This window comes from Theobroma umbraticum, unplaced genomic scaffold (genome assembly GCF_002168275.2).
Source record: "Theobroma umbraticum cultivar Fairchild unplaced genomic scaffold, ASM216827v3 scaffold_130.0, whole genome shotgun sequence".
In the NCBI taxonomy this organism is placed as follows: Eukaryota; Viridiplantae; Streptophyta; class Magnoliopsida; order Malvales; family Malvaceae; genus Theobroma; species Theobroma umbraticum.
Window position 1 is genome coordinate 332,920 of NW_018397264.1, and position 15,846 is coordinate 348,765.

Below are 15,846 nucleotides of genomic sequence, written 5' to 3' on the forward strand. Positions count from 1 at the left end.
GTTTCACTGCCTATGCATTTTAAGGGTGATTTGATTTTAGTTGCATCATATTTAATAAACAGAACACGTTCTCCAATTATTAAGAGCGAAACCTCATATGAAATGTTGCTTAACAAATTGCCTTCATATAAGCATTTAAGAGTATTTGGTTCTCTGTGTTTTGCATGTACTTTAAAAAGAAATACAAAGAAGTTTGATACTAGCGCTAGGAAGTGTGTTGTCATTGCGCATCCTATTAGAGTTAAAGGATATAAGCTGTATGATTGAATACACATAAGATCTTCAACTCCAGGAATGTTGTGTTTTATAAACATGTTTTTTTTTTTTGCAAATAAGAACCTTCAATTTGAATCTAATTTCTTTGATAGAATCACTTTGCCTACTCATAATTTAATTGATAATTTTAACAATGTTTCATTATTTTCTCCATATATTTTAATTCTGCACCTTCATACTTTTATAACCCATTTCCTATTATTGCCATTCACCTTACTTCACTTACATCTCCTGCCAACTGTAATTCAAATGATAATAATTTCATTTCCACAACTGATATCACATTTGTCAATAGTCATTCACATGGAGGTAATGTTGATGAAAATCTATCTAATTCCCCACAAAATATCAATCCTTCATTTGAACTTAGAAAAAGCATAAAAACTAGGCAAAAACCTAAATACCTTAAGATATATCACTGTGATTTGCCTAGTTCATCACATAATGTTTGTCTTTATCCTATTACTAACCACGTTTCTTGTAAAAGGCTTTCTTTTTCTTTTAAAGCTTTTACAACAGTTTTTAACCAAGTTTCTAAACTATATAGCTATTAGCAAGCTATTCTATATAATCATTGGAGAAATGCCATGAAATCTAAAATTGAGGCATTGGAAGAAAATAAAACTTGGTTTGTAGTTCCTCTACTTGATGATGCTCATACAATGGGATGCAAATGAGTATATAAGATCAAACTACACTTGGATGGGACTGTTGAAAAATGTAAGACAAGATTAGTTGCAAAAAGTTACAGCCAAGTGGAGAGTTTTGATTACATTGAAACCTTCAGCCCTGTAGCCAAACAAATGACAGTAAGGACATTCTTTACCTTAGCAGTAGCCAAGACTTAGACACTTTGTCAACTGCACATAAACAATGCCTTTTTAAATAAGGAAGTAGAAGAAATAGTCTATATGGATCTATCACAAGGCTATGAAGTGAAAGGTAATCATCCAACAAGTTGCAAATTGGTGTGAGTTGAACAAATCACCATATGGCCTGAAGCAAGCCTCAAGACAATGGAACTCTAAATTCACAGAATCTTTAGTTTTGGCTTCCAACAATTAAAAAGTGACTATTTTGTATTTATCAAAAATATTGATACTAGTGCTTTCATTGCCTTAATATTTTATGTAGACAACATCATTATTGGTAACACATCAATGGAGGCCATAGAGACTGTCAAAAAATACCTAAAGACAAAATTCAAACTAAAAGATCTAGGAACATCGAGATATTTCTTAGGCTTGAAAGTTTCAAGATCTTTTAAAGGTATTTTTCTTTGTCAACCCAAATACATATTGAATTTGATTCATGAGTGTGGTTTTTTTGCTACCAAACCAATCACCACTATAATAGTAAGTTAACTAGAGATAAAGATGCAAAGCTTCTACCAGATGCGACAACAAACAAAAAATTAGTCGGAAGGCTCTTTACTTAACCTTTACTAGACTTGACGTATCTTTTGTTGTGCAATGTCTAGACCTGTCAAAATGGGTCTAACCCATTAGGTCTACCCATTTTTTATTGAAAATGGGGTGAGTTGGGCTTGAAAATTCAGCTCATATTAAAACTAGGCCTAAATAGACTAGCTTATCTGATCAGTGATTGTCCTAGATTGGGATAGGCTAGCCCTGTGGGCCAAAAGAAAAAAAATTAATAGTTTTAATAAATTTAATAATTCTATATATTTAGCTATATAAATTAATAATTTAGTTATTAATGAAATTACTTATTTTATATATTTTAATATCTTTAATCTTTACTTATCAAATTAATAATTTTAGTTAAGATTATAACTCAGTATCTTTTTTTCTTTTATGACAATGAATATTAGATGATAAATTGATAATAATTTAGACTTTAAGACATCATTGTTGTCCAAATAAAATTCAAATGTTTTGCTTGAGGATGAAAAATGAGGAGGACAAAATGAGTCTTGAAGTTTGTGTTTATTTAGTTATATACTTATGTTTATGGGATGGTAATTTGTGTAAAAGATTGAAACTTTATTTATGTTTGATGTAATTTATTTACTTATTTATATTTGGTGTAATTTAATTGTTTGTAACATATTTTTATCATTCAATTTATGGATTACAGCATGGAGCAATTTTATTGATAAGGAGTTATTATGTAGAATTATAAAAATGGTTTTTTTTTTTAAAGAAAAAAGAAGTGGGTTGGCCCAATCCAACTTATGGGCTAGTAAAAAGATGAGCTGGGATGGGGTTTCGATGGTTCATGTAAACAATGGGTTGGCTTGGCCCAACTCATAGTTTCTCAACCCATTGGGCCTGGTTGGGCAAGGGCAACCCATATTGATAGCTTTAAATGTCCTTCTCAATTCATGGATAAGCCTCAAGTCACACATCTATAAGCTACTTATAAAGTTCTAAGATATATAAAATTAGCTCCACGTGAAAGCATTTTACTGTTAACAAACTTTAATCTATAGCTTTAAGTTTACACAAATAATGATTGGGCTGGATGTAAAGATACTAAGAGATCCATATTTGGCTTTGGAATATTTCTTAGAGATTCTCTAATAAGCTGGAAGTCTAAGAAACAATCCATTATAGCTCGCAACTCCACAGAAGCAGAATACCATGGAATGACTTTAGCCTATTGTGAGGTACTATGGCTTCTCTATCTATTGTATGATTTTGGCATTAGTCACAAAAATTCAGTAGTTATGTATTGTGATAATCAATCAATTATATATGTATGCAGAAATTTTACTTTTCATAAAAGTACTAAGCATATTGAGATTGATTATTATTTTATACAAAATAAAGTACAAGATGGAACTATCAATCCATAGCACATTGGTACTAAAGAACAAATTGCTGATTTGTTCACAAAAGCATTACATCCATCTCAATTTCAATTTTTAAAGAACAAGTTGAGCATACAAGATATCCATGCACCACTTGAGAGGGTAATAGAGATATAGAATTTTATACATAATTTATATTCTAATGTTTTTCTTTATATCGTTAATATACAAAACATTGACTTGTTGACTTATAAAGTAATGAATTGACACTACATATAAAAATTAAAATATGAATAAACTTATCAATATAATGTGAATAATATACAAAAGATGATTTGACTTTTTCCTTTCAGGTATTTTCTCTATTCTTTAGCTTCTGTCTTCATCGAATTTTACAATTATAAATTTTTTTAATAAACTATCAAATAATAATTTTAATATATAGTTTATAACATGTTTAAAAGAAAGCACTAATGGAGCTTCCAGGTTTGACCACGTGCAAGGACAAAAGAAGGAGAAAAAATGTTGAGGTAAAGAGAGAGAAAGAGAGGGAGTGCAAAGAGGTCAGAGTTTACCACGTGGAGAGCAGACAAAGAGACAGAGAAAAGGGAGGGGTGCAAAAAGGCCCGTGTGTTGCATACGGGTCATACTCTAGTTCAAATAAAAGGAAAAAACTTTTTTTCATGTTCCAAATTCGATAATTTCACTGTTGTAATCCAAATATATAAAAAACAAGAAAAAACAAAAAGTTGTACAGTTGTGCAACACGAGGATAAAGTATTTGGTCCCTTCATTGGTAACAGAGGCAACAACGAAGAATTGTTAATTTATTAATCAAACGTTTACAAATTGACGTAACCACCCCGTTCACAGCGGTTAACATTTCCCAATTTGTGGGCATATAAGTAATTTGGAAGTTAAAGGCAGAGATCAAACGTTCACGGCATAGGTCGGTCGACGCTTGACTCTCTGTTGTTTGTTGGTACTTGGGTTTTTCGCCCATCGTCTGTTGATTTTTCAGAAATTTCAGTGTTCAATAAATCATAAAACCTTTTCTAATTCTCCCAAATTTTAAGCTCTCTGGTCTGGGTTTTTTAATTTCTGGTCGTAATTAGAGTCTTTCAACAGCCAATGAAGCATCAATTAAGGCGCATCTAATCGTGGATTACGCGCTTAATTTTTTCCTGGTAAATTAACTTATGCTTTGTTCATTCTTGTATGAGTTAATTGACGGTGTGCTTTACATTCCTAATTTGCTTTCGCTATCACTCTAAAGTCATTTATGGAGGACTTTCTTTTTTTTTTTCCTTTCTTTTTGCTGCTTTTTTTTTCTTTCTGGCTGATGTGTATAGAGGACTTGCAGATTACTCGTTTTATGTTTTTGTTAAAAGCAAAAGGCTTGGTTCAAAGAATTAAAGCTTAATAATTTGATAAGTTAAGTAAAAAAGCCATGTCTGAATGCCAGTATGTTGTCGGAATTGTTGTTCCATTTCGACTATTTGCTCAACCCAATAGGATTTTCATTTTTGGATATTTTCTTTTGTTTTATGGCAAAGTTTTGAGAAAGCAAGCAGGAGGAGATGGTTTTTAATGTTCATAATTTCTGGGCTCGCAAAACAGGATCTACTGGAACTTTCTAAATCTAAAGGTGAACTTGTATTAGTTTTTTGGTTAGAAAAAGCTGGCAGCGCTTAAGTCTGGAGAGACTTTTCCTTTCTTCTTCCAGTGGTTTCATCAACGGATTAACAAAAGCAGTGGGGTTTTGGACTTTGATGGATTGTTGAAGTTGATATCCAAAATATTTCCTTCTTTAGGATCATATTACTATTGAATCGAAACAGTGCTAGATGGACGGTTAGATTTCATTTGTAGTTACTTTGGTTCAGAATTTATTTAAATAAATCCTTTAGAATTTTATGAAAGGACTGTTCACGAGGCAAAACTAGAGCTACTATGCCTTTTGAAGTTTATTTAAGGTATTGAAGTAGAAGGATTTTATTTAACCGCTTTAATGATTGGTTGCTGTAAATGAAGTGATAGATTAAATTGTTTTTTTCCATGGGCTTAGTCTGAGATTTCTGGACTTTGATCCCTTTCCAACCTTCAGGGTGCTGATACATTGCTACAACAGGAACTTTGGCAATTTAGAAAATATGGGACAGTGCTTCACTAAGGTAAGTGCTTTGAGCTTGTTCAGTTACTTTATAGCACATGTTGTTACTTCCTTTAACATCTCTTTCCTTCTTTCTTGCCTAAGAGCTATTATTATTGTTATTGTTCCTTCGCTTTCTTGCATTTATTAGATTAGTTCTTTTGCTATCAGTGAATAAAATTTGATAATTTTATTAACTGTACTACAAGAAGAACATGAAATTTAATCTTTTAAATCACTTAATGTATCAGATGAGAGAATTTTGTTTGCCAAAATGTAATGAATCTTGGGTGAAGGTCGAAATTTACCCCTCTACTTGGGGTGATAGATCAAAGTTACCGTCCAGCTTTGAAGGGTGCAATTTATCACCGCGCATTTTAATTTGATTAAAAAAATGCTCAAAAGTTAGAATATTCCATGGAATGCTTTTCCATATTCTCATATAATATCTTTTTACTGTTAACTTTTGACTTGTTGTGAATCAAATTAAAAAAATATAGTGGTAGAATTGCACCTGTTCAAAAATAAATGATAAATTTGATCTAGGACCTAAGTAGAGTGGTAAATATGGATCTTCTACCATGAATCTTTAATTAAAGAAACTAAAAAAACTCTGAAATGTTTTAAAATTAAAATTTGTTAAATTTTTACTTCCATGACATTGGGCGTGTTAGTTGGTTTCAGTTAAAGGAGCAATGAAGGACTGAGGACTAGTCCAGAGCTTTAAGAAAACTAAAAATGCAAGAAACAACCCTGAGAAGCAGAATAGTGGAGGTCCTTCTGTTTCTCGGAAACCGAATCAATTTATGTTCTCATGTCGCTATTGCATTTTGTTCCTTTATGTGTTATATTGTTGCAATTTGTTCATGTTTGTAACAGACCATGAATTGAATTTTTTTTTTTTTTCAATTTTGTTTTGTTCAGTTGTTTAGTATATCAATATATTTCGTAGGTTGTCCTATGGGAACCTTTTTATGCTCCTTTCTTTTTCATAGCTTTTTGAGAATAAATTTTTGTCTTTGTCTGATTGAAGGCATGATTCATTACATCATTATCCATATTATTTCAATGTAGTCTTGGAGGGTAATTTTATCTAATGGTGTATCCATTTTGCTTTGTCATGTAGAAGAGAGAGGGGAAATAGAAGGAAATATAGATCAAAGTGAAAATAGAGGGGAAAGGAAAAGAAACAGAAGAACATAGGGGAAAATAGAGGAAATTTGGGAAGGAAGTGATTGAACCAGAGGAAATCTCAGTAATCAATATTCAAAATTTCAATAAGAAAGAAAACCCAATTTAATGCTATTAATATAAATGTAAAATACCAAATAATCCTGAAATCTGCTGAATTCTAGAGACTACGAAAACACCTGTAAAAATACAAAAAAAAAAAGTAATTTAACAAGTCCTTAATAAGTTTGATATTTCAATCTGCTTCTTTTTTTCCCGCATATAAGTTATTTATGATGTTTCAGTCCTACAAGTACTTAAGCTGCTTCATTTTTTTGGTTGCTTTGAATTCTTATGAATTATTGGAATTTTAAGCATTGAGATTTGAGTTATTGGAGTTGATTTTTCCCTCTTGGTCTCTTATTTCTTTCCCTTTTCTTGAATCAGAATTTTCTTCATATTTTCTCTTCGTGTTCTACATTGATTTGGTTTTGGATTTTGAAAAAAAAAAAACTGAATCAAAATATTTGTTTTTTTTTAATTTAAAAACTGAAACAAAATGGAATAAGTTAAACAACCGAACCAAATTTTCATGTTTCAGATGCTTGTTTTGACCTTTTAAAATATGTTTTTAAATTTGCAACGATTTTATTTGGGTTTCTACTTGGAATTTTATTAATAAAAAACAATTTACATTTATTTATAGAAAAGAAAATAAGAATTTAAATTGGTGACAACTCTCACTTCAGTTTGGTTTGGTCAAATTCAAGTTTTAATTCCAAACTAAAAAAGGGAAGGTGCCAAGCTGAACCAAACAGAAACAAAGCTCATGATTCAATTTTGGTTTTCTAGTTTTCTTTCCCTTTATAAATTTTTTGTGCTCTCTTGATAGGATTTGCTAGTTAATGTTTTAAAAGAGGAAAGTGTGGCAAGGTGTTTTACCTCTTGAGAGGTGAGGCTTAAGCCTCGGAGTATTGAGGCATGACATGAGCCTTTTAAAAGTAATTCTTTTGATAAAAAAATTAAGCTAATTAGTGAAATATATTAATAATTTAAAATACTAAATAAATTTGAATGAAAATTCCATAAAAGTTATTCTGGATATCTATTATAAATATCAACGACAACAGTTTGATGTAGCTAAAAATGCAATTACACAAAAACACATTGCAATTATCTAGTATGCATAGTATTCCTCACCTAAGTAGAGATACTGATGAAAAGGGGGAAGAGTAAATAAAGAACACATGGATCATTATGGTGGGTGGCCATTGTTATTACTACTATGTATTATAAAAAGCTATGTGAAAGGGTAAAAGTCTCACCAGTCATGTCAAACTAATAGAAAACATATTAGTAAATTGTAAGGGTGCCGAAAGTCTTACCATTTACCAAGCAGTTACTAGTCGACAACTCTTATACCTTATAGAATGTGCCTCAATATACTCCTGTCTTGCCTTGGGGAATGGGGTGCACTCTGAGAACACCAGTCAGAACACTATGATGAGTTAAATAGTAGTGGTTTTAATAATGTCGTTTTCTTTTAACTAACAAAGATCACAATTTAGTCTATTCAAATTTTTTTTCCAAGACTTTTTGCAAAACCCTGCATTGATGTTCATTTTTGCCTTGTTAAAGCTGTATTAAGAGAATTCATGATGCCTGTGATGCTTGTAGGCTCAGTCTGATCAAGCTGATTCAGACCAGCATGTTGAGTTTGTTGGTGGGAATGTACACCCTGTTACCTCCAAAGAGGATTGGGATCAGAAGTTGTCCGAAGCGAAGAGGGATGGCAAGATTGTAAGTTTTTTATCACTTTCTACTCAGTCAAGATAACATTTTAGTAGAAACTCTGGTACAGGATTCTTGCCATCATTTCTCAAACTTCCCTTTGTGTTATGAGTGAAGTTATTTATCTTTTGATTACATCTTACTTTCTATACCCTTTGGAGGTAAATACCTAGCTGTTCTGTTATGATCTCACACATGAAAATTCTATATGTGATTAGCTATATCTATGATGTTAGATTGTTCATCATGAAAGTCTCATCAACAATAACTAAATCTTGGTTAGGGAAAAGCCTTTTAATATTTTTATTTGAGATAATGTCAATAATTGGAAAAATGATTTGACAGGAAGATACAATTTTCTATGATTTTATTTTATTCTGGCTATCTTATATTGAGTTTCAAGTTGGATGAGGCCCAGCAAAAGTCTGGTTTACTCTGTAATTTGACTGCACATTTTTCAAATATTTTTGGTTTACATTGATGAGGTGGCTTCATAAGCATGAAAATATCATTACGAGTCTTTTTTTTTTATCCTGCAGCTTTATGGCTTCCTTTTTCCTTTCATTTGCTTGTGCCTGGAAAGACAACTTGCTCTTAGTTCACTCATCTGTGTAATATGCAACATGTTTACTTGAGAATTTGTGATTTATCTAATGTTTGAAGCCCAATGATTTATCAGGTAATTGCAAACTTCAGTGCAGCATGGTGTGGACCTTGTAGAATGCTTGCACCATTTTTTTGTGATCTCTCAGAGAAATACCCATCTCTTATGTTCTTGTTGATTGATGTTGATGAACTAACTGTAAGTACCGGAAAGTATTTTGTAATATCTATCTGCCCCATCCCTCTTTGTACATATCTGTGAGTGTGTATTCTTGTTTTATTTATTTATTTATTTTCTGCAGCTAGGGGAATATATAATTGAGACATCAACTTAGTGGAGTGTTGTGGACCATATCCTGACAATTAACTTTCTCTTAGTACCGTTAGTAGAACTTGCTGCTGCATGAAGTTTGTCCGCTTTGCGTTACAAATTTGGCTAGGCATATATGAATCGTAGCCATACACTCAATAGCAAATAAGTAAATAAATATATAGGATCCCAAAGGGGGGCAGACCATCAGTTTGATATTGATATCTTGGAGATCTTTGGTTCAAAACAACCTAGAAGGAATTAGGGTTTATATGATGGGGATTGTCAAGGTCAATGGGTCTCCCATGTAGCGACACAAAGAGATAAATTTATAAAGAAACAAACAGTGTGTATTTCATGTGTTGTTGAAGTATTTTAATTGATTGGTGAAAAGTACATGTGGTTGTGTGTTGCAGGACTTCAGCACTTCGTGGGATATTAAAGCTACTCCGACCTTCTTCTTTCTTAAGAATGGGCAGCAAATTGACAAGCTTGTTGGAGCAAACAAACCGGAGTTGCAGAAGAAGATTACTGCCATTTTAGATTCGGCAGCCAAATCTGGGCAATGACAATTTATAGTGGTTCCTGCTTCATAGCTTACTCTTCCCGCTGAACATTTTGTGTTGTTCTGAGTTTTGGTTGGTTGCATGTAATTTTTAAACTTGTCTTTGTGTATTTATATTAAATACCATTTTTTTTTCTTTTTTGCCTCGTCATGTAAATATGACCATATCTGGTTGCATCTACGGCTCTTCCTTTAGAAGGCCAATGACCTGGTCCTTGCTGCTTGTGAATCTCTCCCCCCCTTATTCTTCAAAGCAACATTCATCCCAAGTGCAAGTGTTGTTTTCGTTTGAAAGCATTTCCATTTCCATGCGCTATTTCACCTTTTAATTAAATAATTCAATCAAGCTCCCAACTCCATTCGGTCCGAGTTTACCAGAAAAGGCAGCATTGATTCAGTCTTCTTTAATTTCTCAAGTCGGATTTGAATTTCTATTTTCTTTTTTTGTTCTTTTCCCTTCAGAAAGTTCCACGTTTTGATGTGGTTTTTAAGGTCAAATTTCCGAGTCGGTGGTGGTAGTGGAGGCCATGTTCGAGTATCCAATCACTCAGCCCGTTTTGGCCTTCTTTCCGCTTTTAAGCGCAACAAGTGGCGGCACCTGCTTCATCATATCCGTGTGGACCCCCCAAAAACATCTTCATTGTAATCCTCCAAAAACTGTTTTCTGGTTTCTTTCGGGGTTAGAACTAAAAGTGTGCAAATGTAAATAGAATTTAATCGAATTGAAGTGAGCTTGACTTTTTGGTTTCCTTTAGTTCAGGTGCTTGGTTACTTTGAACATTAAGATTGGGTTATTTTTGTATTTTCAGTTAAAAGATTCAGTTATTATGATTAAATGATTTTGATTAAGAAATTTGTTCTAATGGAACTTAAATGCAGGAGTGATTTTATTTTTTTTTTCAAAATTTTATTTTTTATTTAAAAATTAATTATGAATGCTTTATTTTAATATATCAAAATTTTAAAATTCAAACTACCTTCTCTTAATTCAATTTTCGATTATGATTGTACTTCACTTCAATTTTGATTAGTTTAAAAAATGAATTTGATTACTTTGATTATGAGAAATCCAAAATTGAATAAATCGAACTAATACTTTGTTCTGACCTAGTTAAAACACAACTTTTATATTCGATCATGTAATTCTAATATAGTAAGTTGAAAAATACAAAAATTTCAATTATAAAATATCCATTATCCTTCTTTATTTTTTTTAATAGGAATACGTGCAACTACCACGTCATCGTTTAAACAAAGGGTTCACACCTAATCCTACCCACATCATCCGATAATATAAACTTTGATACCAAAAAGGACTTTGCCTATTAAACCTCTATAATTCAAAAATTCATTTGGCCCCGTGTACAAAAGTCATAGACAGCTCTCTACGCTATTTCTATCCCACGTTTTGCTGCCACTGCCAGCTGCTCCAAAATATTCTCTCAAATTTTAAAATATTTGGGCAAAAACAATCAATTTGTCACTGTCATGGACAATCTAGCAACCTAACACGGACCCCACGCACATGGAATACACCACATTGCTTTCATTATTGTTCTTTTAGGCTTTCTTTCCCTCTTTGTTTTAAACCATCAGGCGGATGGGAACAATGGCAGGTTGCGTTTGTATCATGAAATAGGCATGTCATAACCAGCATCCATTGCCAAATACACAACAAAGCAGGACTATAAGTTAAATGCAAATGGCAGTGCAACACATTATTTTTTACACTCTTCAGGAAATTTTAGATACAAATTACAACTGACTTGATCAAAACATATCGAGTGAAGGGGTGAAAAAAATATATATTGATGCTAACAGTAAGTAAATGAATACGAATAAAGAAAGCCAAATTTTCATTCCGTGGGTCAAGCAACAACAGCAAGCGCATCAGCTTACCGGATTCTGTCGGAGCTGAGCTCTTCCCAAATGCGATCACTTCTGTACTTCTGATCTCAACGCCCTTTAGGGTTCATGATCTGTGAGAAAACAGCACTAGGTGTCAACCCATCAGAGTCTTCACTAGCTAGGCTGCGACCACCAATGCTCATACTCATACCGCTGCTCCTGGAATCTGTCACATTACCATCAAAACCAAGGGATGCATTAGGGTCTTTCTTGCCTTTACAGGTTACATCATAGGCCCCCTCCTCAATGTCCATTCCACCAATTCCTTGGCCACTCTCTTCTGCGCTCTCCTGTAGCTGCAGAGCAAACTCTAGGTTCCACAGAACATCACCCATAGATGGTCTATCAATTCCCTGATCAGCAACGCACTTCATCGCAGTCTCAGCAAACTTTTTGAAGCATTCTGGTGCTATCTTCCCTCTCAGATAAGGGTCCATAATCTGATCAAGGATGCCTTTCTTGTGACAATGTGCAGCCCACTCTGCAAGGCTCACTTGCTCCTTCGGAAGTGTAGGGTTCAATGCTGGACGAGCACAAAGGATCTCAAAGAGGACGACCCCAAAAGAATAGACATCCGACTTATCAGTTAGCTGCTGCCGTCTGAAATACTCAGGGTCTAAATAGCCAAAGCTACCCTTCACTACAGTGCTCACATGAGTATGATCCAATGTGGGGCCAGTTTTTGACAATCCAAAATCAGAAACTTTTGCCACCCACTTCTCATCCAGAAGAATGTTTGTTGTCTTGACATCCCGGTGAATAATTGTGTGTTTGGCACCAGTGTGGAGATAGTGTAAACCGCGAGCAGCTCCAATGCATATTTCAAGCCTTTGCTTCCATGGCAGAGGAGGCTTTTGGGTTTTGTACAGATGTTCACGCAATGTTCCATAAGCCATATAATCATAAACTAAGATCATTTCACAGTTCTCTTCACAGTAACCAATCAATGAAACAAGGTGGCGGTGTCGGAGTTTGGAAAGCATTTCAATCTCAGTCTGGAACTCATGCACACCTTGCTCAGATAGTGGGTTGCCACGCTTGATTGCAACTTTAGTTGTCCCACCATCAATTTCTCCCTTGTAAACTTTGCCAAAACCTCCCACCCCAAGAAGTAAAGCCTCATCAAAGTTATTCGTGGCAGACTTGATCTCAGCAAATGAGAAGTGGCGGCAAAGGTTTGATGGAAGGGAGGATGCATAGCTCCCTGTGGTATTTGTTTTTGCTGAACCTGCAGAGTGTGAATTTCCATATAAAGAAAGAGGAAGCCATCCTGATGGACCATCACTTGTGCTCGTATCCTTTCCATGCCTACGGCGACGTGAAGCAGCAACAACACAGAAACCAACTATGAGAGCTAGAACCACTCCACCACTGACTACCCCAGCAACAATTGCCTTCCGGTTCTCAGAATGGCCTTGAGGAGATGGCAAAGCCAATGATGGGTCGACTACACCTTGTTTTGGACCAGGGGTGGGATTCAGGCCTGCAAGGTTGCTTTTTGGATCACTTATCTTGAATATCTCCACGCCATTTAAGATTGCATCATAATACTGGGGCTTTTGACTTGTGGATGGATGCAATGCAAGCCAGAGATCCTGCTGTGGACTCCCTCCAGGGGGAACAAGGACCACATAATCCCTATGCACAGGAGCATCAACTTGTTCACCTGCCAGGGCAATCACATCAACACCAGGGTCGGCAGTCTGATTGTTGAGGAAGACATCAAACACTCTCTGATTAATCTTAGTGATGTTTTCCGTAAACTCACAGAAATGGAGTCTAACCAAGTAAGAGAATCCAGAGTCAATACTGAACATCCAGGTTAAATTGTAATTAACGTTTATTTCAGCACTCGGCCCCATAGATCTAGCAGTAGTGTACACATTTTTTGGTGTAATATAAGTGGGCGTAGTTCCATAATCAAGCGTGACATTTGGATCAGCAGCTCCTGAAACTCCATATGCTGCCCCAAAAAGGTATGGCTGATCATCATACCAAGACCTAAACAGACCTGTATCACCAGAAGGCGAGATATCATTTCCACCCACATTCAACCGGTAAACATTCTCAAGTGCCGTGCTGTTATCAATGGTGAATTGATTATTTTGACCCACAATCGTTATTCCATCAGTATTGCTGTAAATATCAGGCATTGACAAAACCTCAATCCCATTGACAAACGCATAAGCATTTGAAGGAGTTGAAGAGGGACTAAATGTCAAATTCAAATGGTCGCCATCCACATTGATGGAATACTCCTTGATAATAAAGGCGTAATTCAAAGCTTCACTCGTTTGAGCAGCGCTGAAATTCTTAAGAAGAGTATAGGAACCACAAGTGACTGAAAACAAAGCATTGGTTGCATTCTGGCCATCATACGAATTAGCATAGAAATACAACCTAACAAACTTCCGACCAGCTACTACCGGGAAACTATAGGTGAAGCTAGAAAGAAAAACCCGGGCACTCAAATAAGGAACTTCAGGAACCGCGGGATCTTGCGTCGCAGCTTGGGAAGGGACAGAATTAGTCCCACCTCCCACCAGAAACTTGGAACCAACATCCGGTGTCCATTTCCGGTTATCGTCATCGGTCAGCTCAGATTTCTCACCACAATTTAGGAGAATTTTCTCAGTTGGCACATAATCAGCAGCTAAGACGAGTTGAAATAACAAGGAGGCGAATATGATAACAGACATGGGAAAGGAGTGACCAGCTGAGTTCCTCATGGAGTCAAATAACAAATCAAATGGAGTTCGCAATGCGAGATCCGGGACAGAGAAGACTTAATTTTAGAAAAAAAAATTGAAAATATAAAAGGAACCCAGAATTCCTTAGCTAAAAGAGCATAAAGATTTCAGATCCAAAGGGCAAGCTAGCGACCTCAAAAAGATAAATATCTAAAAGCATGCAAGAAAGACAGAAGGTTGCGTATGAAAGATGTGTAAAAGAAGAGACTTTCAAGCCATTTACCTTGAGGAAGCTCAAGAGAAGAGACTAGAGAACTCACGGAGTCAAATCGGAGAAGACGGCGACAGAGAGATACGAGGGCGTTGTTTGTTTTGGGCGAGAGAAAGTGAAGAAAGAGAGCCGGTTAAGGGACCAGGAAACTGAACCACCCTTTCAGGAAGTTGTGGTTTTTAGTTTAGATTTAGTGTCTGAATTCGAAGGTTAATTATTTTTAAGTTTGTTAGTTGCATTGACGTTGAATTAGTAGCAAGTAGTAGTATTTTTTTCCTTCCCGACACTGTTATATGTTAAAATGACAAAAACACCCCTATATGTGTTAAAATATTACTAGAAGAGGTTTTGATGATCGGATGACAGATCATGATGGACAGACAGAGGAAGGAAGGCGATCACAGGGAGGGAGCAGATCCGGGGACGCGTAAACGCGTTGTTTTTGCTTTCCAGTTTCGAAAATAGAACCAGAAAGTGGTTTTATTAATGAATGTTGAGTTGGGGACTTTAGTTTTTGGGGTCCCTCTTGGTATATTGCATATGGGAGGCGTGGGTCCCACATCAAAAATCTTTTTCTTATTTATAACATTATTATTTTAATATAATACTCAAATAAATCTCTAAACTATTTTAAAATATTTAAATAAATTTTTATTTTTTATTATATTCAATTAAATTTTTATATTTTTATTTTATATCTTATGACTAATAATTGATTAATTTTCATTAATCTAAATGCTATTTATTATTTTATATAGAGATAGTATTGGGTACTCATACTTGTGGATACTTTACTCGATTGTATAAAATTTGGATACTTTATAATCAGGTTTGAGACGGATTTTAGTAGTAATTTCATTACTCATATAGAGTTAGGATATCACTCATTAAGTACCCGTTATCCGAACTCGATTATTATTTATAAATATTTTATTATTATTTTAATAATTAAATTAAAATCTTATAATTTTTACCAACTTTACAAGTAATTCTTTTTGTTAAAAATTGACAAATATATGAAAAGCGTAATTACTCTAATTATTAGTATGATGACATTAATATATTTAAATTAAAAATTTATTAGATTGTTAATTATGTTTAAATAATATGAATATTATCTTTCAAAAAAAAATATGAATATTATATCATATTATAAAAGAATATAATTACTATTATATATATACTTTTAATATAAATATATTTACTTTCTATTTTGTGTTAGCATTTCAAAAATTGTAACTTATAAACTTATTAATTATAATATATATACTATTGTTTATATAATCTTATAATATATATACTTAAAAAAAACTTCTGAGATTAAAAGAGTTTTG

The 15,846-nt window shown here is 34.1% G+C and overlaps 2 protein-coding genes across 3 annotated transcripts; one reads left to right on the forward strand and one right to left on the reverse strand.

Annotated features, from left to right (window-relative positions):
• The first annotated feature begins 3,988 nt into the window (after positions 1 to 3,988).
• Positions 3,989 to 9,866, forward strand: TH9 (thioredoxin H-type 9). Of its 2 annotated transcripts, none has more exons than XM_021434943.2 (5): positions 3,989 to 4,239; positions 5,121 to 5,226; positions 8,052 to 8,174; positions 8,845 to 8,967; positions 9,495 to 9,866. In XM_021434943.2, exons 2-5 carry the CDS (start codon positions 5,206 to 5,208, stop codon positions 9,645 to 9,647), a joined length of 420 nt encoding a protein of 139 aa, XP_021290618.1. In that variant the 5' UTR covers positions 3,989 to 4,239; positions 5,121 to 5,205; the 3' UTR covers positions 9,648 to 9,866. The 2 variants fall into 2 exon arrangements, with proteins under 2 accessions (XP_021290618.1, XP_021290617.1); XM_021434942.2 differs by having other exon boundaries at positions 3,990 to 4,239; positions 5,160 to 5,226.
• A 1,445-nt stretch (positions 9,867 to 11,311) lies between these two features.
• FER (Malectin/receptor-like protein kinase family protein) lies at positions 11,312 to 14,752 on the reverse strand. Its single transcript, XM_021434921.2, has one exon. It carries the CDS (start codon positions 14,278 to 14,280, stop codon positions 11,599 to 11,601), a length of 2,682 nt encoding a protein of 893 aa, XP_021290596.1. The 5' UTR covers positions 14,281 to 14,752; the 3' UTR covers positions 11,312 to 11,598.
• Positions 14,753 to 15,846: the final 1,094 nt, after the last annotated feature.

Excerpts from the sequence above, each read along its gene's own strand:
- TH9 (XM_021434943.2), top strand. The coding sequence starts at position 5,206 with ATGGGACAGTGCTTCACTAAG. Across the intron at positions 8,175-8,844 it reads CGAAGAGGGATGGCAAGATT|GTAATTGCAAACTTCAGTGC; the intron begins GTAAGTTTTTTA and ends ATGATTTATCAG. Across the intron at positions 8,968-9,494 it reads TTGATGTTGATGAACTAACT|GACTTCAGCACTTCGTGGGA; the intron begins GTAAGTACCGGA and ends TGTGTGTTGCAG.
- FER (XM_021434921.2), bottom strand. The coding sequence starts at position 14,280 with ATGAGGAACTCAGCTGGTCACTCCTTTCCCATGTCTGTTATCATATTC.